At 46.2% G+C, this 24,255-nt stretch overlaps 1 protein-coding gene across 4 annotated transcripts in view; it reads right to left on the bottom strand.

The window, feature by feature from the left end:
* The window catches only part of CAPN13 (calpain 13), an 83,324-nt gene that overhangs the window by 2,840 nt on the left and 56,229 nt on the right, over window positions 1-24,255 (bottom strand). For 3 of the 4 annotated variants that reach the window (XM_046660413.1, XM_046660414.1, XM_046660416.1), the window contains 11 exons: window positions 20,768-20,779; window positions 17,757-17,959; window positions 16,707-16,743; window positions 16,300-16,356; window positions 13,304-13,361; window positions 13,151-13,209; window positions 11,453-11,524; window positions 10,484-10,559; window positions 8,179-8,307; window positions 7,089-7,144; window positions 6,469-6,525 (listed from right to left, as the gene is read on the bottom strand). In XM_046660413.1, coding sequence (XP_046516369.1) covers window positions 6,499-6,525; window positions 7,089-7,144; window positions 8,179-8,307; window positions 10,484-10,559; window positions 11,453-11,524; window positions 13,151-13,209; window positions 13,304-13,361; window positions 16,300-16,356; window positions 16,707-16,743; window positions 17,757-17,959; window positions 20,768-20,779 — 786 coding nt within the window. In that variant the 3' untranslated portion in view covers window positions 6,469-6,498. The remainder of the gene's footprint in view (window positions 1-6,468; window positions 6,526-7,088; window positions 7,145-8,178; window positions 8,308-10,483; window positions 10,560-11,452; window positions 11,525-13,150; window positions 13,210-13,303; window positions 13,362-16,299; window positions 16,357-16,706; window positions 16,744-17,756; window positions 17,960-20,767; window positions 20,780-24,255) is intronic. The other variant, XM_046660415.1, reaches the window with a different exon arrangement.

The following is a 24,255-nucleotide window of genomic DNA, read 5'->3' as shown; positions in this document are numbered from 1 at the left end:
AAAGTAAGGGAAAGTTGGGCAGACTTGAAATGTGCCCTGGACACAGGAAAGCAGATTTCAAAAGGGTGAGAGGATCAATAGGTCAGACAACAGCCTTTATAAAAGACTATACATCATGATGTATTGGAGATTATGACAAGATATTGTTAACTATCAGCTCCCTAGTAATCCCAATGGGAAAGAAAATAGAGAAATGGCTGAAATAGCAGGAAGACTTGGGTTTAAGACAAAATTTACAGAGGTTGGGATGAGAACAAAATGAAGGAAGACACGAACTTGAAAGGATAATTTCTTTTAGCCATTTGGGAAATCATTACTGAGTGGTTTCTCTATGCCAGGCACTGTGCTACATGCTAAGGAGACAGCAATAAACAAGAGACACCTCAGCTACAGTGTAGCAGAGAATACAGACATCAAGCAAGTAATTAAAAGTCTGTTGACTCATTAAACTACAAACAGAGGGGAACTTCCTCAAGCTGGCAAATGGTATCTACAAAACCCCACGGCTAATATCCTACTTATTGGTGAAAGACTGGATGTTTTCTCCCAAGATCAAGAATATAAGGATATCTCCTTTCTCCACCTCTAGTCAGCATTGTACTAGAAGTTCTAGCCAGGGCAATTAGACAAGAAAAATAAATAGAAGGCATCCAGATTAGAACAGAAGAAATAAAACTACTTCCACTTGCAGATGACATGATTATATATATATAAAATTGTAAGGAATCCTCTAAAAATCTATTAGAACTAAGAAATGAGTTCAACAAGGTGGCAGAGTATAAGATCAATATACAAAAATCAATTTTATTTCTATACATTAGCAATGAACAATCTGAAAATGAAATTATTTATAAAAGCAACAAAAAGAATACAATACTTAGGAATAAATTTAACAAAGGAAGTATAGGACTTCTACATTGAAAGCAACAACACATTGTCGAAAGAAATTAAAGACCTAAAAAAATGGAGAGACATCTCATGTTCACAGATCAGAAAATTTTCTATTGTGAAGATGGCAATATTCCCCAAATTGACTTACAGATTTATGTGATTGGTATCCAAATCCAGCTGCCTTTTTTTTTCTTCTACAGAATCTGCCAAGCTGATGCTAAAACTCATGTGTAAATGTAAGGAACCCAGGATCACCAAAACAATCTTGAAAAAAAAAATCAAGTTGGAGAACTCACACGTCCTGATTTCAAAACTTACTATAAAACTATAGTAATCAGCATGGTGTGGTTCTGGCATAAGGATAGATATATAGATCAATGGAATAGAATTGAAAGTTCAGAAATAAATCTTTACTTTATGAGAAATTGATTTTTGGAAAGAGTGCCAAGACAATAAAATGGAGCAAAGAAGAGTCTCTTCGACAAGTGGTGCTGGGACAATGGGATATACACATGCAAAAGAATGAAGATGGACCCCTACATCACATCCTATACAAAACCTACCCCAAAATGGATCACATCCTATACAAAACCTACCCCAAAATGGATCAAAGACCTAAATGTAAGAGATAAACTATAAAACTTTTAGGAGAAAAATATAAGAGTAAATATTCATAATCTTGGATTAGACACTGATTTCTTAGATACAACACCAAAAGTATAAGTGACAAGAGAAACAATAGGTAAGTTAGACTTCATTAAAATTAGAAACTCATGTTCTATAAATGATAGCAACAGGAAACTTAAAAGACAGTCTGCAGAATGGGAGAAAATTTTTGCAAATCACATGTATGATAAAGGGCATGTAACTAGAATACATACACACATATATAGAATATACATATATGGAACCCTCACAACTCAGTAACAAAAAGACAAATAACCCAATTTAAAAATGGACAAATGGTTTGAACAGACATTTCTCCAAAGACGATATACAAATGGTCAATTATACACTGAAAAGTTACTCAACATCACAAGCCATCAGGAAAATGCAAATCAACACCACAATGAGATATCACTTCACACCCTCTAGGATGGCTAACTAAAAAAGACAGAAAATAACAAAAGTTGACGAGGATGTGGAGAAACTGGAACTCTCATTCACTCCTAGCGGAAATGTAAAATGGTAGAGCTGCTTTGGAAAACAGTTTGGCAGTTCCTCAAAATGTTACACAGAGTTATCATCTGACCCAGCAACTTCACTCTTAGGTACGCACCCAAGGAAAATGAAAACATACATCCATGCAAAAATCTGTAGACAAACATTCATGGCAGGATTATCCACAATAGCCAAAAAGTAGAAACAACCTAAATGGCCCATCAACTGATGAATGGATCAATAAAACATGGTATATCTACAAAATGAAATAATATTTGTGGCTAAGAAAGCATAAAGTCTTGATACATGCTACCAGATGGATTAACCTTGAAAATATTATGCTAAGTGAAAAAAGTCAGTCACAAAAGGCCACATATTACATGATTCCAATTATGTAAAATGTCCAGAATAGGCAACTCTATGGATTCAGAAAGTAGGTTAGTGGTTGCCTAGGACTAGAGGGGTGGGGCACACATGGGGAGTGACTGATAATGGGCATGGGGTTTCTTTCTGTGTTGATGAAAAATGTGCTAAAATTATATTGTGGTGATGGTTGCACAGCTCTGTGACTATGCTGAAAACCATTGAACCCCATATCTTAAATGGGTAAACTGTATGGTGATGAATTAAATTTCGATAAGGCTCTAAAAAAATAAGGAAGGAGTGAGCAAAAACAATAAAAAAGCATTTTGAATGTTGTGGTCGGGGAAGAGTGATATGTGAGTAAATAATATGGGAATCCAATGGGGCTAAGACGTGAAGGATCAGGAGTTAGGTAACTAACCCCAGAGCTGAGCAGACAGTGAGGGCAAAGGACCAGAGGTCAGGAGAAGCATGGACTGTTGAAGGAAATAAAGGTAACGCTGGTGTGGTGGGAGTAGGGTGCAGGAAAGTATGGTCAGCTAGGTGGGGATGGGGGGCCAGATGATGCAGGCCATGTTCATGACTAGACTTTTCCTGAATATCAGTAGGAACACACTGAAAAGTTTTCCCCTTGGGAGTGCAATGACTGCATTTGAGTCTTTGAAAGTGTACTTAGACTGCAGGAAATTGATTTGAGAGCTAGGGGTAGATACAGTAAAATCAGACAGGTAGCCAATGCAAAAGTCTGGGAGAGAGATGACACCTGAGAAATCTGAACTGAAGTAGTCTGAGGGGAAAGTGGGAGGTGAAAACACGGACACAATTAGCTCTTGTATCAGTTTGGCTGTAAAGGGAAAGAGGGAGTTGTAGCTAGAAGAGAATATGAGATGGAAGAAATTTAAAAGTTAAGCATGTTTCAGTGGGAATTGGAAGACTCCAGAAGAGAGATGGAGAGAAGTTTAGCATTCAGAAGATGGAGGCGAGAATTCATTCAATTAGGCCCTTGCAAAGATGGAAGGTAACGAGATCCAGGACATCCTCAGAGGGATATGAATCCGATCTCTAGCATAACAAGATGAAGGTGGGAGATGATTACAAAGGAAAGTGGGTTTTTAGATTTGAAGGCCGAAGTTCTTCAACCTCCTGCCTCCAATTTTGCAAAGCAACCCACAAGCCAAGAATGAGTGGATATGCTTTAATAATGTGATGTCAGAGGGCGCTGGTTGATGAGGAAGGCAAGGGAGCATTCTTAGGGATGATGATAGGCATTAATGAAAGAGACTAAAACACACATAACCACTCATTTTATATTTTACTTCCTTCTTACATAGTCTTCAGAAAAGGAAGTGTGGAAAAATTAGTTAAGAGGGAATTGGGACCCTATATAGGAGAAAGGATAATGAGAGAGAATCCAGCTATTTCAAAAGTTCAAGCTTTAGGTCCTGTGTACTGAATTAGCTTCAAGATAACAATTGAAAAACCATTCCTGATATTAGAAATCATGAAGATTGGAATAGGAATCAGCCAGATTGGAAATTGCAAATGATCAACTGTTCTATTTTTAAAAAGGAGTGAAAGGGGAATTCAAGAAAATATAGTTGAATCTAATTAAGTTTGATCTCTGGAACATTTGTTAACTTGTATCCATTAAGAAGCACCAAGTGTTTATCAGGAAATATTTATGCTACAATATTATTTCTTTATGGAGAGAGGGTCTGTCTCTTGGCTCAAGGTACATGATTGGCAGATTAAATAAATGCTGTTTACAAAAATAATAGGGTTCCAGAATGTGTTGATCCTGGGACCGCTGCATAGGGGAACCGGATATCTCAAAGGGACACTGGCATATAGAGAATGGTCACCAATAGGTCCTGGATGAGAACCAAAGGGATGACTAAAGAAGAGAGGCTTTGGGCTAGGCAGCAAAGCTATCCTCAAGTACTGGAAGCTCTGGCATGTCCAGACTTGTTTCTACAGTGGTCCAGAGAATAGAGCTAGAAGCATGGGTAGAAAGTTCCAGGGAAGTAGATTGTTGTCTCTAGATAAAGAATACCTAACACCTGGAGATTTCCAACAATGGGGAGTACAAAATATTGAGCTCCCCAGGCCTGGAAGATTATAGCTGACTCTGTCAGGGCTTCTGCTACAGTAGCATGGAGTATGGACTATGTAACTCTAGGGTCTGTTCCCTGAAAACAAACATGTAGAAGACAAGTGACATGGGCATTAATTCTTCAGCACATTCATGATGGAGGTATAGACGTTGGTGCCTACAGACGATTGTGATCTGTCCACAGCTGCATAATGAGGCAATGGTAGATCTGGGGCTGGACCCAACTCTGCTCTCCCCAAGGTCTGCTCATTTCTATTGCTCTGCTCATTAGCCTCTCCTGTGATGAGTGACTGGCTTTCCTCTTTGGAACTTTGATTAAGAATTCTAGAATGAAACTGGACCACCATTTTACACCATACACAAAAATTCAACTCAAAATGTATTAAAGAATGGAATGTAATACCTGAAACCACAAAACTCCTAGAAAAAAACATAGGGGGGTAATCTCCTTGACACTGGTGTTAGCAATGATTTTTTGGATTTGACATCAAAAGCAAAGACATCCAAAACAAAAACAAAAATAAACAAGTGGGACTACATCAAACTAAAAAGCTTCTGCACAGGCAAAAGAAATCATTAATAAAATGAAAAGGTAATCTACCAAATGGGAGAAAATATTTGCAAATCATATATCTGATGAGGGGTTAATATCCAAAACACATAAAAAACTCATACAACTCAATGAAAAAAAAAACAATCCTATTAAAAATGGGCAGAGGATCCGAACAGACATTTTTCCAAAGAAGATATCAGATGGCCAATGGGTACATGAAAAGGAGCTCAATATCACTAAACACCAGGGAAATGCAAATTAAAAACACAATGAGATATCATCTCATATCTTTTAGGATGGCCATCATCAAAAAAAGACAAATAATAACAAGGGTTGGTGAGGAGGTAGAAAAGGGAACCCTTGTGCATTGTTGGTGGGAATGTAAGTTGGTGCAGCCACTATGGAAAACAGCATGGAAGTTCCTTAAAAAACTAAAAATAGAACTACCATATGATCCAGCAATTCTACTTCTGGGTATTTATCCAAAGGAAAAAACCCACTAACTTGAAAATATATGTGCACCTCCACGTTCACTGCAGCATTATTGAGAATAGCCAAGACATGGAAACAACCCAAGTGTCCGTCAGTGGATGAATGGATAAAGAAGATGTGGTATACATAATGCAATGGAATATTATTCATCCATAAAAAAGAAGGAAATCATGCTATTTATGACAATGTGGATGGACTTTGAGGGCACTATGCTAAGTGAAATAAGTCAGAGAGATAAATACTGTATGCTCTCACTTATATGTGCAATCTAAAAAACAAAACAAAACTGAACTCATAAATACAGAGAATACATTGTGGTTGCCAGAGGCTGGGGGTGAAGGTGGTCAAAAGGTACAAACTTCTAGTTATAAGATAAATAAGTCCCTCAGATGTAATGTACAGCATGGTGACTGGAGTCAGTAATATCATATGGTATATTTGAAAGTTGTTAAGATGGTAAATCGTAAAAGTTCTCATCACAAGAAAAAAATTTCTGTATGGTGATGAATGTTAACTAAACTTATTGTGGTAATTATTTCACAATATATGCATATATTAAATCATTATATTGTATAGCTAAAAGTAACACAATGTTAAATGTCAATTATATCTCAATAAAAAATAAATTGATTAAAAAAAAGAATTCTAAATCCCTCACTCATGACTTTCAGGCCACACTCTTATGAATGCCCGCTGGTCTACATGGCCTGGCTGAAATCTGCAGCATTGGCCTTGAAACTCAGGGGTCCAGAGCAGCTGAACCTTGGCTCACACAGATAGGGGCTCTGTAATCTTTGGGGAGGCTGTTCCCAGAGACAGTCTTATGTGCAGTTCCTGGAGGAGAAAGGAAATTTTACCCCCATAAGAAAGTGATTCTAAAGCTGCCATATCTTACCTGGACTCTGGAGTCTGCTCTTCCCCTTGCTCAGTTGTACATGACCAGGTTCATCCACTGAGAAATAAGCATCGTCATTACAATCCATCTTTAAATTTGTTAGCTTAATACACAGCAGGGCAAATGGTACCTTCCTCCCTTGAAAGATCTCAGTCTAGTCTCATCAACCCTTTCCAGATAATTCCAACACAAGCAAGAGGTCCTAGCCGCCGTCACAGCCTATCTTCTGCTACCCCCTGAATAGCCAGGCAGTGAGAGGGGTAGCTGAGGTCGACCAGCTGGCTGGGCCAGGAAGCTCGCTCTAAAACTCAATAGGAGTAAGTTTAATGTACAGTGAGCTAAGCGGGTGTTCTTCAGTTCCCGCTTGGATTTATTACTCCCACATAATCCTCTGCTTTATTAAGCTATTGGAAAAAAATAAAATCTGTCTGCCAAGATCCTAAAGCAGCCTTGGCAGAGAGCAATATATAAAGGCAATAATTGGAGGCAGGGGGGCCAGCAGCTTGGCTGGCCTTTGACAGCCTGTTCAATATCCTCAGGGAGAAAAATGCCCCCTGGAATCAGATGAGGAGAGGTAGCCTGGGGCTGTGCCCTATCTCTAGGAGGGGAAGGTAGCTCACCTCCCTTTTTGTCAGGTAGAGTCCTTCTCCATCCGTGGATAGGTTCTGGAAAGCCTCTAGGGTAGAGAGGAAGAAAAGAATCAGGCCAAGCCATGGGAGGCAGGCCTGGGCCGATGTGAAGATCCAAGCAAAGGTGGGGATGTTGTGTAAACCACTTTCTCACTCTCCACAGAGCGTACCTGCCTCCCCTCCTTGTCTCCTTGCAGCCAAACCCTACAGGGACATCTCAGGGCTCGCCTCTTCCAAAGAGCTCCTGTTGACGGCTCTGGCCCTCACATCCCTCTCTCTCTTCCCTTCCCTTGCACTGTGCATCCCTCTACACTTGACGTGGGGATGTGTGGGCTTGTCTTAGGAAGTATCTCAGGGGAACAGTTTGAGGAACGTCCTTTGTCCAGCTGAGAACTCTCTGGAACAAGGTTGATGCCTCAGGCTCCTCTTTTACCTTCCTAGGGCTCCGTTCTTTCAATCTTTGTTAATTGTCAGCCCAGAGCTGCCGGGTTTACAGAGGTGCCTCATGCCAGGGACAGGGCAAGGATTAGAGTGGAGGTCAGATCCCACTTCTACCTCAACCACAGCAGCTCCATTACATAAACTTTCATTTAAAACAAAGGAGTATGATGCTAAAACATGTCAAAACTTCTGGCCTACAGAGTTGGATTTCTGAAGCCTTGGGAAAGACCTCCAGCCCCCACCTCTTCGCTCTGGCGTGCAATCCCTTCAGCAGAGACCCGAACCATTCACTGTGACTGAAGAGCAGGCGTAAACCCTGAACACAATCTGGACAGGGGACACAGTGATTTAACCCTGTTCCGGAAAGAGGCACTGAAGAGGGAGGAGCAGATGGGAGGCTGGACAGGGGAACGTCCTGGGGAGAGAAGGGTGCATAAGGGATGCTGGGGACACACGTCAACTACACCATTACGTGGGCTAACATTGGCCCTGTCTCTTGGGGCAGGGGCTCCTTGCACAGGACTCCAGTCCAGCCTACTACCCTTGCCCAGGCCTGGGGCAGGAGTGCATTCCTGGTCCTTTCCTGGAGCTTTCTTTGGTGACTGTGAAGGTCTCAGGATGTCTTGCAGGTGACACTTACTTGCCATGACTTCAAGCCGCATCAGGAAGCAGACCAGGCTGGGGAAGCTGATCCTGCCAGCACCGTCACTGTACCGGAGAGCCATGAGGTCCAGCAGCTCATCGCTGATGGAGACCTCTGCAAGAAAGTCTGGACCACAGAGTGAGCCAGTGAGCAGGGAGGAAGCCAGGGTGGTGTGCGCCTCTGCCTTCCAAGGTCTGAGAAACCGGTTCAGAGGGCCTAGGGGCCTCCCACCACCATTTCCTCCTCAGCCTGGTGCGGGGGCCAATCCGCTCCTCTGCAGTGATGTTGATTCTCCAGCTGCCTCTTTCTTGTTGGCTGCTGGGCCCCAACAACACTGTTCTGGGGACACATCAGCCTTCATCATCATCTGATAATTCCCCTGTGGGTGGGAGCTGCCAGGACACCTGGGGCTTGTCCCAGCCCCGCCTCTCTCAGGCCTCCCTCTACTGGTGACCTTGTAAAACAACCTTCTTCCCCAACCCCATGACTGTCTGTGGGTCTTAGGTGTGGATGCTGCCTGTGTGGGCAAGTGTGGTTCCTGGAAAAGGGGGATTCAGTCCTAAGTCAGTCATCCAGTGAAGAGGTCAGTCCTCCGAGGGGAGACCACAACTCAGAAGGTGGCCTCCAGTGGGCAGGCCAGAGGTGGCTTTCCCTCTTTGGACCCTGTCGTCTTGCACGTCTAGTCATAAGCTTTAGGGAGGCATCCACCACCTAGTAGACAACAGCAGGCTGGCACAGTCGGGCCTGTAAGCTCTGGGAGGCCAGCGGAACCTTCTAGGTCAAACCACCCATCCAGGGGATGCAGCCAGGGGAATGCTTGGTTTCTCCAGCAGAGTTAATAACATGTGAATTGAATGCCTTTCGACAGGGCACGACTCCCCAGCTTGCCACATTCCCAAATAACCCTCTTTTCTTGGGTTAGCTCCATTACCCCTTTTGGTTACCTGCCTGGTGCCTGAAGGCTTTTGAGTTGAATTCCAACTATTCTCTATCTTTCTGCCTTTCATTATGCTGGAGTCATTAGTGAGATCTCCTCTAAAGATTTCATCATTCACTGGCTATTCAGTGGTTCTCAGTGTGGTCCTCAGACCAGGAGCATGGGAACTTAGAAATGCAAATTCTTGAACCCCACCCCAGCCCTCCCCCAACCCTCCTGGATCGGAGACTTTGGGTGGATGGTGAGGCTCATCAGTCTGTGCTTTAACAAGCCTCCAGGGAGTTCTGATGCACGCTCGAGTTTGAGAACCCCAGCCCTCTGCTATGAAGAATTAAGGGCAGGAAATATGCTAAAGTGGGGAGCAGCAGGCCATGTTTCCACCCGCTGGAGCCACAAGAGGGAGAATTATTCTTCTGGTAACCTGGGGGAATCTGATTTTAGATTTTTTGTGTGTGTGTGAGGAAGATTGGCCCCGAGCTAACAACTGTTGCCAATCTTCTTCTTTTTGCTTGAGGAAGATTGTTGCTGAGCTAACATCTGTGACAATCTTCCTCTATTTTATGGGGAATGCTGCCACAGTGTGGCTTGATGAGCAGCACCAAGTCCATGCCCGGGATCGGAACCTGTGAACCTGCGAACCTGTGGCTGCCAAAGCAGAGTGTGCACACCTAACCATTATACCACCAGGCTGGCCCCTGATTTTAGATTTTATTAAGGAAGGTGGTAATTTCCTGACTTAACTTTTTGTAATCCATTTCTCCCCATGGTACAGTGAGATAATGATTCCTGCCATTCCAGGTTTGCAGAGGAGCCGAGACAATCAAGTGAGATGACGTGAGAACAAGTTCTTGCTCAACTAGGAAGCACTTTTGCACCCTACGGTATTATGATCATTATCCCAGGACTGAAAGCTTTTGCCTACTCGAAGCCGACAGATGCCATTTGATTTCATTTAGCCCAAAACCCTCTGTGAAGAGAGCACATCAGCCCGCCCAAGGGTATTTAACCCTGATGGCCCAGATGCTGTGATGGAAGTGTCTCGAAGGCAAGTGCAATTTCTGTTAGGCTATCAATCAGGCAGGGTTATTTTCTCACAATTAGAGCTGTGCTGGGGAGAAAAGGAAATTGGGAAAATTGACTGACGCATGAGAACTCAGGCGGAGGAGGATGGAGTCTGAGTCCGGAGCCTGGAGGCCCACAGAGGCCCCTGTAACCAGAGGATGCAGAAGCTGCAGCTCTGCTTTCTCCAGACTGCCCAGCATCACTGCACCAGCCTTGCCTACAGCATGCCAGGGGAGTGGGCATCACATGCACACACAACCCGCAGCCTCCAATCAGCCCGGCTCAAAAGGTCCCCTGCTTTACCTGTAGCTTTTATGGTCTTCCACAAATCCTGGCTCAGGAAAACTCCAGAGTTCTCCTGGGTGTTCTGGAAAACACTCTGATATAGGAAAAGAAGCAAGAAGCCCATGTGAGTCCCAGTGCCCACCTTGAAGAGGATGTCCTGGAGGACCCTGCAATCTAATGGGGGGGGACATGTCAGCCATTGCAGTACCCTGTCAGAAGCCAAATGACCCCAAGTCAGGGATTAGGTGACACACGCTGGTAGAGCCACACAGGAACACTTTATTTTTTTATTGTGGGTTGTTGTTAGGAGCTGAAGGAGGAACTAACTGGGTCTTGGGGGTAGGCAAGGGCCGAAGGGAGGCCCCACAGGGAAGGTGCATCTGAGGCCAGACTCTCAGGGTGGGTGGGCCCTGGCCAGGCTTGGAGTACAGGGAGGGGACAGTGAGGAGTCTCATAGTTGGGGTCTGAAGGAATGAGTGGGATGAGTGGAGAGGCTTCTCCTGGACCCCACAGTAGGGTCCCAGCTCAGAGGATCTTGTGCACAGCTCTGGTGAGTTTGGACTTTGTCCTGAAAACAACGGGGAGGCCACAGACCACATCTGTGGTTTTGCAGCATGTTCTGGCAGATGGATGGGAAGGGAATGAGATGAACCGTGGTTAGGGGGATGTTGCGGTGGTGGGGCGAGGAAGGAGAGGGGGGGAAGGAGAAGGGCAGTGCTTGCTGGCAGTTTTAGCTATAGTTCACGGTGACCCCTCTCTGCTTCAGCCTCCTGGAGTGCTCCTCATCCCGCCACTTGATCGGGCATTGCCCGGTGCTCCTAGTTGGGCATATACATTTCCGCAAACAAAATGGGAGCTCTCCTTGAGGGTAGGGGTGAGTTTTCTCTTCTTTCCTACCCCTCAACCCTAGTGCAGTGTTGCGCACCCAGTGACTATTTGCTAAATTGGACAGATGAGGGTGCTAGTCAAAAGAGAACATGCCAGTACCTGGTAGTGGACAAGACGCCTCCACAGCCTTGAAAACTCATCTTGGTCAAGCCTCCCATTCACTTTCAGCTGCTGGGGAGTTAAGAGTTAACCAGTCCAGTGTGCAGTGAGCAGAGGGGCTGCAGGTCCTGCCAGCCCAGCAAGCAGGAGCAGCTCCATCCATCAACTAGTAACAGTTGGTCCAACGTCACCTGGATGTGGCCCCAAGCCAGCTGGCTCCCACTGTGTCTGAAAGGACCTGCCTTAGATTTATTTTACAAGGAAAAATGAACAATTGGAAGGAGACAGAAGCCCTGAGAAAGGAGGGCCTACATCACTTGCATCCAGAGGAAGAGAGAGAGACCAAAACTCAGCCTTCATCAGTTGGAGTGGGGCTGCTGGCAGGGAGAGTGGGGAGAAGCTTGAGGGGGTCATTTCACCTCTGGAGGCAGCACGAGAAGTGAATGCAGGCGAGTGGATGGAATGTGTTCTGTGTATGAAGCCAGCCTTGGTCACTCTGTGTCATGGGTTTAATGAGAACTAATGAAAGGAAAAGAATCAGTCTCTAAGGAACTAGAGGTAGAAAAGGCCTGCCCGCTCTGCAGGGGTCTGGCAGGCCTGACCTCCCCGAGGGTCACCTGCCCCAGGCTATTTTGTTTCATCCGGCAAGGAAGGGCAGTGTCTCTGAGTGATCCCAAACCACTGCCAGCAGAGACAGCACCTGATTCATGATTTCCTCAAGAAGCCCTCTTGTTCTACAATGGCTGGCTTCACATTTCCAATGGAGTCTTGTTAAGTGTGAAGAGCCGGGGGATCTGTCTTGCTCCCAGGAGACAGCACACACCCGAGTGAAGAGCTAGAAGGTGGCAGCTGGGGTTATGCACACATGGGGCTAGTCTCTCCTGCCTGCCCATCGGGAGACGTGGCAGGTGGGGGAAGAAGTGGCTAATGGGAGAGAGGAAGTCAGGATGGCAGTTAGGAGACCTGGATTTGATTCTCAGCCCTGCCACTTGTGGCCATGGAACTTGGACAAGTCACTGGACTGTTCCAACCCCAATCTGCTCACCTGCAAATGCAGCAAACTAGTAATAATGAGCTGCAACTATTGTGTAGACTGAGGAGTTTTCTACAAGTTTCGGTGGTTGTTGTCTTTATTGAATTGGGGGCTTGTTCAACAAGGAATTTAAATAGCGAAGACTCCACCAAGGGCAAGGGGACAGGTGGAAGGAGAATAATTCCCAGTGGGGCTACTAGGAGGCAGTGTAGGATAATGTTGAACATAGACTTTGAAGGCTGAAAATTCCAACTTCAAATCCAGGAGCAAATTCTGACTAGCTGCATGATCTGGGCAAATTACCTAACCTCTTTGAACCCTGATTGTTTAATTGTATGATTGGATAATACTTATCACAGGGGTTGTTGTGAAAATTACAAAGAAAAAAAATATATATACCAGTACAGTTCTTGGCACACAGTAGACGCTTGATAGATGGTCACTACTGTCGTTTTTGCTGTGGTTGTCCTGGAGAGTTAGTGAGTCAGTATAGAATCCACAGAAACCCAGGCTCTACGGTGAGGCCTTGGAACCAAGGCAAAAGAGAAATCTTGAGAGTGAGAAAAGGATTCTCTAACGTCCTAATTAGACCCCTGGGGAAGCCCACTGAGCAGATGGGCCCTCAGGGCTGGGGAAGGGGCAGGGGGGATGATGGCAAAGGATACATCCATCAGGGCTACGATGCTCCGGCACTCATCCAAGGAGAAAGTGTCCCCTGGAGGTCCTGAGGGGGGAGAATAGGAAGGACAGAAATGTCAGGAGGGCGACATTGGACTGGCTTGGCAGTGAAGATGAGGCTGGGGCCAGCAGGTCCTTACCTTTCAGGAATTCCTGGTTGAGAAGGTCCTGAAGCTGGGTGGCATCAATGTCCAGTCCCTGATCCAAATGAAGGAGAAATGCAGGGACCACATCAGCCCCCAGGAGCTGAGGGGCGCACCTGCCTGCCTCTGTAAGAGCACTTGTGCCCACCGTGGCCCCTCACCACTGCCAAGAAGCCCTTCCTGATTGCTCCAGGCCAGGGTGACAACTCCCTCCCCTGGACGTCTGTAGTGCTGATCACTCCTGACACTGGAGATCCTGTGTGGCCACCTGGCATTATCTCTTCATTTGTTATTGGTCTGAAAGTAGCGTTTGTTCCCCCTCACTGGCCTCGTACCTGGCACTTCAGAGAAATATTGTTGAATGAATCAATTCAGCCCTGAAGGTATGTTTCCCCATCTGCTGCCAGAAAGAGACTAAGAGAAAATATGCCTACTGAGAATGTGTGTGTATATGTATGTGTGTGTATGTGTGTGCGTGTGTGTGTGGTGACAGGTGATAAAAATGCCAGGAACCTAGGCTAAGAGAAGCTGCTCTCATTGAGCACATACTTAGCATTAGTCTTCTCAGCCACTGAAACAAAAAGGGAGACATCATGGTCTTCCTGGGATTACAAAAAAGAAGCAATTGAAGTTGAGAGGAGAAAAACTCTTGCTAGTCTGAGCTTCCGGAGGTGTTAACTGCATCCAATTTTCTCCTGGGGACACTGAGCAGCTTCATGGACAGCATCTTCTATGACAACTTGAGAGAGAAGAGAGCTGTTTCTATATGCTGCTTGTTCTTACATCGAGCCTGGTAAAAGCTGAGGGGATGACGCGACATCATCACCCTGGGAAAGCTTTTACATGGCGGAAGGAGCTGGCGTGAGGTCTCCCAGCAGCCACTCTGTCCAGAGGGTTGGCCTCCCCACACAGAACTGAAAGCAAAAGTGGCCTTACGGCCTGTCTTTAGATGAGTCCTTCAACTAGGACGACCCCTCAGGATGCCCTTTGAGAACCACATCCCGCCAGTGTCTAAAACTGGCCCTCAGGTCTCACTGGTTGGTTACGTCAGGGAAGTTGGTGCTGTGTGCCCACCTCACTGATTTTTTTCCTTGAAAGAATCACAGCATCTCAATTTGAAGAGCAGTTGACATGTTGGTGAGGAACTAACTTACATGGAGTCAGCAACTAGAATATACGCATCTTTGGGCATGGACCATGTCTCCTTCCTTCTGCACGTCCCCCACCCTAGGACAGCCCCTGACCTGGACCCTGAACCTGGTAACCAAGAAAATATTTGAGGAGAAGAGGATAGGAATGAAGATAAACAAATTCCCAAAGAATTTCACGTTTGCCTCTACCAGCTCAATGTAAGATCCCCGAGGATTGATGCTTTGCATTCCCAAAGCTCAGCATGGTACTTGCAATGACCTAGGTATCTGGTACGTGTTTGCCAATTGAAGAAATGATGCAGGATAGACTTGGCCTGTCCTGGAGGTTGAATGAGTCCTTCCTTCCCCACAGGCAGACCCTGGGTTATGGAACCATCACCACCACTACAAACATGAAGGTAGCTCATGATCCTGGTAGCAGCGGGAAGCAGTCTTTGTGTTCACTTAAGGCTAGTTAAATGGCACAAGAGATGAGGAGAGGGGACACAGGGAGCGCATGCACGAATATTCTGCTTTCACATTTCCTTCAAGGACACAACCTCTGACAACAGTTTTCAGGTTGTGCAAAATGATGCTAGGTTGGCCCTGCTCAAGGGTTCCTGGCCGAGGGCTAAAAAGGGTGTTGAATTCAGTCCATGTTCCACTTCCCAGCCATGCACCCTGGCACAAAGCTGCATCTGTGTCTCATCCTAATTCCTACAAAAGCCCCATATGGGCTTACAGTTGCCCTCTAGGAGGATATAAAAATTATACTTTTTATTTCAGATGTGCAGGGGCATGGACCTTGTTGAGCACTTTACTACCTGCCCCTGAAGGAAGCTGGGTCTCAGGTATCCTAATCAGGTCCTGCTGATCACCTCAGCTCAGTAACCTTAGCTTGGGCATTTGCTCCGGGGAAGCTAACCTGTCTTAATTCAATGCAAATTGATTGAGTACCTTTTCTGTGCCAAGGGTAATGATAGGTACTGGGGACAAGGGATGCATACAACATCATCTTAGGGACAATCATCTTGGCAGACCTTGTCCTGCATCAAGTAAAGGGCCTTCTGAATCAGCCCAGATGTGGACCTGAATCTTGGGCCAATAATGATTTCAAGGAGGTCCATACTGAGCTGCTCCTCACAATATGTACCCCTCATGCCAGCCACATTCTTCATTTTTCTCTATTTTGTCCTCTGGGCCAAGGCTGCCTGAATAATTTCCCTTTGGGCTGCCTCCTGGTTACGACTGCCCCATTAGTCCTCTGAAGCCCTGGCATCCTTCCTGTCCTTGGCCTCTGCTGGCCCAAGGCTGGCATGGTACACACAACTGTCTGTATCAATGGTAAAAGGTCCATTGTGCAGAGCCCTTGGCAGCTGTTTTTATACTGACAAATCAAGGATTTCTTTATAATGGTTTATTAAACCATTAAGAAAATCCCCTGTGCACATAGGTGGCTTGGCAGGAAGAAGACTGTTGGTGCTTTCTGAAGCTGGCCGGCTCCCTGGAGGGATGATGCCAAGGTTGGTGCGAGGCAGCAGAGTGGGAGAAGGAAAAATTTCAAGGGGTATTGCCAATTGCCTGTTTAAAGATTTAAAAAGCTCTCTGTCTGTCTCTCTCTCTCTCACACCCCATAATTAGCTCCTCCCTTTCCAAGCTCTACATTCCATCCCAGATGTCACCCAAGTGGGGCACCACTTCTCTCCAGAGTTTTGTAGCCAGATCAGTTCTGGAGACATCCAGGGAGAGAGGCTGATAAAATGACCCATCAAGTCACCTTTCCTCTCTGTATCCTGATAAGGGCTTGGGAGAGGTTTCCTTCCCTCTCGTCCCTCCTCACCTGTCCCCTGCTAAGTACTGTACCTGATGAGCATATTTGTAGAAAATTCTTTGTTGGAAGCCATTTTCTGGAAGACTTGGCTGGATCAAAGAGAAAATAGCCAACATCAAATTTCTGGGGAAGGAGGCCACCTGTAAGGTATAATGAGGGCACAAGAACCCCCCACCTGGATCTGAGACAAAAGGTTCATCCAGTAATCAGATAAAACTTTTAGGGGAATGGGAAAATGGAAGTTCGTGGAAGGAAGATGGTTGGATCCAGCCTGGTCTTGGAGGCCTGGTCTCCCCTCCACCCTGTATCTTTGAGCCACATCGACTGGTTGTGTCTCTGCTTTCATTGGTCAGTGGGGAGGCAAGAGGGAAGGATAGAAGCTCTTAGGGATGGGATGTGGCCAATGAAGCGTGCCAACCAAACCTTGCCAAACACCTACCTTCAATGGTCTGAGGCGGAAATTGCTGCCCAAGTGCCTAGAAAATCAGGAAGACAGTGTGACAAAGATGACCAGCTTACTATTCAAAGGAGGCTTACATATGGAAGGCAACCTAGGTGGCATTGGACATTTATGCCAAGGACCTGAGCAGAGAGCCCTCAGCACAGCAGGATGTGAAGTGGGCAGCCACAGTAGTCAGCATACAAGCATCACGACCACAAGTCCAGTCTTTTTGGGTAGACATCATCTAGTCTTCAAACCATTTAGTAAATTGTTCCTTTCACAACCAGTGACTCCCATTGCCAGGATGGCAGATAAGCTCTGTCCTATGTTCCAACTCTGATTGGTGGCACAGTGGCTGTCTGGCATGCTGGACTGATAAGCTCTCATCCATGCTCAACTGTAAAGGCTGCCATGATTATGGTGATGTCTGCCTCAATTCCAAAAGGGGATGAAGTACCCAGCAGGGTATATACTTGCTGATCTCAGTCTTGACCATTGTCTTGGCACCAAAGACCCTCCATGATCAGACTGTATCATTCAGGCCCATCTTTCACTGTCTCCCTGATGCACTCTAAGTTCTGGCCACATTTCAGACAGTTGCTGTGCATGGCGTGTACCACCTTCCTGTGCATATAGCCGATATCACTTATTCTTCAACAAGCCCTGTGCTCACCCACTTCCCTGCTTCTGCTCAAGCTTTTTTCTTCCAGCTGCATTGCCTTCCTCTTTGAGATGATAAATTATGTTTTCCATCAAGGATTAGCTCAAAGGTCTTTTCTTCCAAGAAGCCTCCCTCGGTCCCTCTTGCCATAGGTGTGTCCCTCTACTCTGTCCTCCCATGCGACTCTGCATTTCCATATAGCAATGGCTGCATCCTGTTTGTGGTCTAGTTACTGGTGCACGAACTTTCTCACCTCCCTTTGTGGTGAGCTTCTCGAAAGAGGGGCCGGTGCTGCATACCCCTCAGACAGTATGTGCTGCCCAGAATGATGCAATGTGCTTTTATAAAATTCAGTAAAAACATTTACAATCCCAGAGGTTCTATACCTGTCACTATCTGGCATTTTCAGGAAGATTCGGAGCAGGAAATCAACTGCTTCTGTGTGTGCAGTGGCAGCCACTACATAGGTCCCAGGGTTCAGACTGAAGCACTTCGTGAGGTTGCACATAGTTTCAGAAACTTTGACAGAAATGTCAGCATTTCTGAACTGGGAAAAAAATGTGGGCGGCAACTTCTTGAAGTGCTGGAACTAAAAGAAACAGAGTATGGTGAGAAAGCCCGGGTGTGCATGTGCCCCAGCCACCCACCACCTTCCAGACCCCTCCCCGTTCACCAAAACAGCATTACAGGCCCTAGAAAGGGAGACAGCGCTTACCTGAACTCTCAAGATGCAACAGAGTTTAGACTGTTATTTACTCTAGATGCTAACACTACAATGAATGCAAAGAAATATGACATGGTTTTACCTCATTAAATCTAACAGCATCCTGGGTTTTTGGGTTTATCTCTCCGCTTGTATATAAAGAAGACTTCCATGAAAACTAGTGAGATTGTTGCAACACGGAATTACTTTGGGAGCCTCTAAAGCCCCTTCTCTCCTGACCCTTTTGCAAAAGCACTCTCTGGATGCTGCAGCGCTGCGGAGTTGCACTCTCCACTTCCTCCATTCCATCTTTCCAGCAGAGCCCTGAAATTCCTTCTCATCGGAGAATAATAGGCCCTGATCACTTTCCTTTTATTTCAATATTTTCTTAGAGATAAAACAATAAATATAATGCAGTTCCTATTACTGAATGTCACATATATATTACATAATAAAACCCCCTTACTAAATAAATTTTCCCCAATATCATCGAGATGGTGGTTCCATTTAGAATGATTACGCAGTGTGAAATGATTCTTTGTGAGCTCTGCCTTGGGGAAAAATAGGGAGAAGGGAAGAGTTTCTTTTCAGGGGTTGGGGACAGGGCTGGGTACAAGGGGAGACAGGAGAGAGGCCACTGCCCCAGATATGTAGCAGGGTGCCATGGGCAACCTTTGAGGTGATTCTGCAGCACTGGTCTGTCTGGAGCCTGTCTTGCTTGGGCCCTTCTGGCAAAAGCAATGATGAGATTGGTCCTTCTCCAGAGAGTCAGCACTGTCCCGTGGCTCTGGGTGCATGTGTGTGTGCATGCACACCTGCACATGGGTAGACAGTGCGTGTGACGAGGTGTGTGGGCATCGTGCCTCCTACAATCTAGAAGATAAGGATTTCCCTGCTCTCCTGCCCTCCATTGGACCCTCGTGGCCCTGTCCACGCTCCTGATCCTTCAGAACAGACTTACTCACTGGCATCAAGAAGTGTGAGTATAGGGGCATGACAAGAGCTTCTTGGTTCAGGGCTCAGAAGACCCAGTGACAAACTGACATAAAGCTAGTCGTCCACAGACCCGACCCTGTAGGTCTAGGGATGGGGCTTGTGCCTCTTCTGGATCAAGTCTCTCCCTCATTCTCCAGCTCTGGGAACTACAACACCAACTTGTTCCTTGCACCTGAGTGCTTCCCTTGAAACCCTTCTGGAAGTTCCACTTCCATGACTGGGGTGCCAGGCACAAGAGTCAGATCATAAACCCAGCTCTGAGGTTGGGCCTCTGCGGTGACAGAGAGGCCTCCTTGCTGTCTGCTTCTTGCCCAGGCTTCTGAGTATCTCCTGCTCAGAGATACCCGTCTGGCCTCTGTCTACCTGCTAGGGCACCCTGGAAGGCCTGGAGGAGCTTCCCCGGACCCACTAGCATGCTACAGTCACCACCTGTTGGCTGTGGCTACATCCCGCTCCCTCTGTTCCATCCTTGGTCCCCACACACACGCCTCCACTTGGCAACGACAGCCCAACAGAGCCCACCTCCACTAAAGGAGTCTGAGTGCCTGTGAGGTCAAGCTTCTCAAACTCTATCTGTCCTTCTCCATCCTTACTCACATATCACCAGTGCCAAGCCAGAATATCTACTTATGATGGGTGGCAGTTTGGTTGTAAAAGAAGCTAAAGGATGTGCCTTGAAATTGCATTTGCACAGTGTGCATCCAGGCTGTGGGGTATTTGGGAGCTGACAAAGAATATGAGAGGTTAAAGATCCTACCAAGGGACCCTGATTAGCCCTGAATCTCTTTCAACCACTATGGAAAACAGTATAGAAATTCCTCAAAAAATCAAAAATAGAAATACCATAAGATCCAGCTATTTCACTACTGGGTATTTATCTAAAGAACATGAAATCGATAATTCAAAAAGATTTATGTATCCCTATGTTTATGGCAGCATCATTTATAACAACCAAGATGTAGAAGTAACCCAAGGGTCCATCGACAGATGAATGGATAAAGAAGATGTGGTATACATATACACACATACACACACACACGCACACTGGAATACTACTTAGCAATAAAAAGACAAAATTATGCCATTTGCAACAACATGGATGGACCTTGAGGGTATTATGTTAAGAGAAATAAGAATCATGTATGATTTCACTCATATGTGGAAGATAAACAAACACATGGATAAGGAGAACAGGCTAATGGTTGTCAGATGGGAAGGGGGTGGGGAAGGGCAAAAGAGCTAAAGAGGCACATGAGGTGACAGATAAAAACTAGATTATTGGTGGTGAGCATGATGCAGTCTAAACAGAAACTGATATAAAATAATGTACACCTGAAATTTACACAATGTCATAGCCAATATGACTTCAATAAAATAACTTTTTTTAAAAAGGAACTGGCTGCATAGTGTTATCTATTAGAGGCCAAATGCTTGAAGATGGTTTCACAGCTGCAGCCCCTCTTGGAATGTCAAACTAGGGAGCAGCCCTTGGGGGTCAGTCTTTAGACCAGGACGGCTAAAATGTGTCCCGCACCATTGACCTGTTTGGATAGTCTAAGCTGGTATCTGTTACAGCACATAGCAGACCGAATTTGCAGCCACCAAACAGCGAGAGATGCATCAAGGCCACGGGTGCTGGAAGAGGACGGATGACAAGAGAGGTGTGAGAAGCCCAGTGAGGGCTGCAGTGAGCCATACCTGAGGGTCAATCTGTGGAGAAGAAGAAAAAAAACACGTTCAGGAACCCAAACCAAAACACGAAGGTGAGCGGATCCGGGCAGCCTGGCTCAGGGCCCTGCCTTCCTTCTTCTTGAACATTCAGCCTGTTCCCTTGCACCCCCTGGGGTGAACGGGGATGGTTACTCATTCCCTGTGTGGAGCTTTGAAAAAGGAAACCTAACCCATGGTAGGGAGCACGGAGGGGAAGGAAATCAGGGAGGGGAAGAGGGTGCCTGGGAGAAGGAGACTGTCCCTCCATCAGCTCAGCCAGCTGTGGGTACTCTTTACAGCAATGACGATAAAATTGGGAGAAGTCAGATACTGATGGGGCCTGGATGTAAAGCAAAACCTGGACCAATGGAAATTCCCCAATATCAAGAGCTCTGATAAGAAGAAAACTTCCTTAGTCCATTAGACCACTGCAAAATACGATAGGAATTTGTTCTAGGCCCCCCAGGGTTTGAAAGGACTGTATGTGCGTGTCTGAATGGGGAAATACCTATGTCCCAGTCTTTCTGCGTGGCAGAAGGAAGCACCAAGGATGCAGTCCCATTTTTAAGCCATTCCACAGTTTGCAAAGTGCTTCTGTGAAATGCGTTGGATTGTCACGGTAATCCTGCAAGCAGACGCTAGGCTCTATATTTTATGGATGTGGAAACTGAGGCTCAGCAGTCCAAGCAGCAGAGGTGAGAACACAGCAAGCTGTGTTGCTTCCTTTGTAATTAAGATTCGCCGCCAGGCACTGTCTTCCACCATTGGGGTGGCTTTTAGTTCTTTTCATTGCTGATCCTGGTCCCCACCAGGACCACTTGATTTGCCTAGGTAGACTTCTCTGCAGACCAGGGGTGAACTAGGAGGGAGGTGGAAAGTTCCAGCCTTGGGGAGGAGCTTTGGGGTGAGGATGAAATGGCTCGTCCACCCTTACCCATTTTCTCTGTCCTGTCTTCTCCCTGCCTATTTGTACACCACCTATGTTTGGTTTGTTGCAAGGCAAAGCAGTGTTCCCATAGCAGTTAGGGAGTCACAGGCCCACAGAGGCCCAGAGCACTGAACGCAGCTGTCATCTGGGCAGCACTGCACCCACTAACACCACCAGAGCCCTGGAGACTTCCGAGAGTCTGCTGGCTGGCCTCACACCATAGCCTGTTTCTCAGCTGAACTGTGAAATGAACGGAAGCATCTCTTGAGTTTTCAAGATCTGCACTCTTCTTTGGCATTTTACTTGATCAGGATCCTGCAAGACCCGGTGGGATCTCCAAGGACCCTGAGGAGATCTCGGATCTGAGTGCCCCTAAGAAAAGTGGGCAGCTGAGAAATAATGCATCTCTGACTGAAAAGTAGAGAAATGGTCCTGGCAGCACTTAAAAAACATGTGATTACAATCTTTCCAGGGCTTCTGAACCATAAAGACTTTGGGCAAATTATTTAACACAAAGCTGCTTCATTGCCCAGCTCTGGGGCACCAGGCTCATAGATGACAATGTGAACAGCACCCCCAGGAGTTGCGTACTGGAGCAGTCCTCATACCTTCTCTGTGCTTCTGTCTCTCATTAGGAAAGGGAAGAGTTGGCTGAGACATTGTCTGGTCTTGTCCTCTCTGGTGCCCTGAACTGTGTAAATCTGGCTTGGTAGACCAGATGCCTCAATTCTTTTCCAGCCCTTCCTAACTCCTTTCCTCCAATTTTTTTCAGAGGTGAGAGTTGGGGGACTCTGAGGATGAGGGGCTTCTTAGAAGGCACTTGAATCAGTTGGGATTCTTGGCTGAGAGCAATGGAAACCAACCGAGGGTGGGGTGAGCAGAACATAATTTACGGGAAGGACAGCTTACAGGGTCAATGAGAAGTCTAGAGAATGCAGCTTGGAAAATGTGTAGGAACCAGAAGATGTGGCAACACAGCTGGACACCGCCACGGGCTCTGCCTGTATTACTGCTGCTGGGCCCAAAGATTTGCTGCAAATAATCCCTTGGCTGGTTCTACCTTATAGTTACTTCCTCAAGAGTCAAAGCCCAGAGTGACCGAGAATGTGTGTGGTGGGGTGGGCTGAGGGGAGCATCTAATTGGACAAGACTGGGACACCAATCTACCCTTTTGCCTCCAAGGGCTGGGGGGAGGGAATATTTGGCCTCTTTGGCTCCTGCAGTGGGAGACTAGGCCCTGCCTTCCACCAAATGGAAGAGTGTTCAGGTGCCTGGTGGTGATAAAAATGACGATTGTCCACTACTGCATCCTTAGATGTTCTTTGATAATCTAAGCAGGTTCGAGGTACCTCAAAGGTATTGTGCTAAATCCCAAAAATTTCTCTTCCATTGAGTTCATGCAACTAGGAAGTGGAAATGTGCTCAGAGAGCAGAACCCAGAAGATTCTTCTCCTTCTAGAGCCATAGTCACTGTTTTTCCTTGAGCTGTGAGCATCACCAGAAATGCAAGTGTGTGAGCCCAGCTGAAAGCCCTGGACCTGGGGCCATGAGTTCTGGTATCAAGCAATGCCCTGTCACCTCCTAGCTGCAACTTGGGCAGGCCATTCTTGATCTCTGAGCTTTGGCTTCCACATCTATAAAAATGGGGATACTAGGGTTTTTGAGACAATGAATGTGAAGGTGCTTGGAACTCTGAAAGACTATATCAGTGAGGCCTTCTTATTAGAGTGAACCACAGCCAGCGTCCAGGACTGCCCTGCCACGAGTGGTGTACCTAGGAGCCCCACCTGTCCATATGGGCTAAGAACCATGGTTGCGAATGTTGCCTTAGTCTCAGTGAACAGAAACTGAGATCATTCCTAGAGATGCTATGATCAGAGCTCCACCAGAGAGGGTATATTTAAGTGAAGGCTTAGGGGACACCTGATGCCCAGTCCCCAGCTCTGCCATTAACTCTAACCGTGTCACTTCACCTTGCTGGGCCTCAGTTTCCTCAACTCTAACATGAGGAGAGGGGACCCCAGCATGTGATGGTTGCATGATCTTAGTTCACCACATCGGTGCAGAGAGGCTGTGGGGTATATGATTTGAGAACCATTTGCTTTATCTTTGGGATGCGTCAAATTATTTGGGAGGAGGAAGGAGCAGAGGTATCAGATTTTCTTTCATAACTCTTTTAAGTGGTAGTTTAAAAAAAAAATGAATCCCCGGATTACCTACTCTCAATTGGGGTAGGTACAGGTGTGGTGGTAGGGGATGGCCCCTCAGGAGCTGGAAAGCTGGTTGAGAGTGCCATGAGAGGAGAGGGGAGGTTAGGTGGAGAGGGAACCTGGTGCTGGATTAGTGGCCAAGCAGATGCTTGCAAACCAACCACCGAGCTGACTGGACTTTGGTCTAAATATAAGAGAAAAACATACCTCCTGGCTTTATACCAGGATTGTGTTTTTCCTTAAACTCCTCCCAAAGTTTAACCAATGATTCTCCAACTTTCATGTGCATAAACAGGGGAGCTCGTGACAATGCAGATTTTCAGGTTCTGTCTGTGGTG

This window comes from Equus quagga, chromosome 5 (genome assembly GCF_021613505.1).
Source record: "Equus quagga isolate Etosha38 chromosome 5, UCLA_HA_Equagga_1.0, whole genome shotgun sequence".
Lineage (NCBI taxonomy): Eukaryota > Metazoa > Chordata > Mammalia > Perissodactyla > Equidae > Equus > Equus quagga.
The sequence above is the reverse complement of the archived record's forward strand: the minus strand, read 5'-3'. Positions and strand labels throughout refer to the sequence as shown.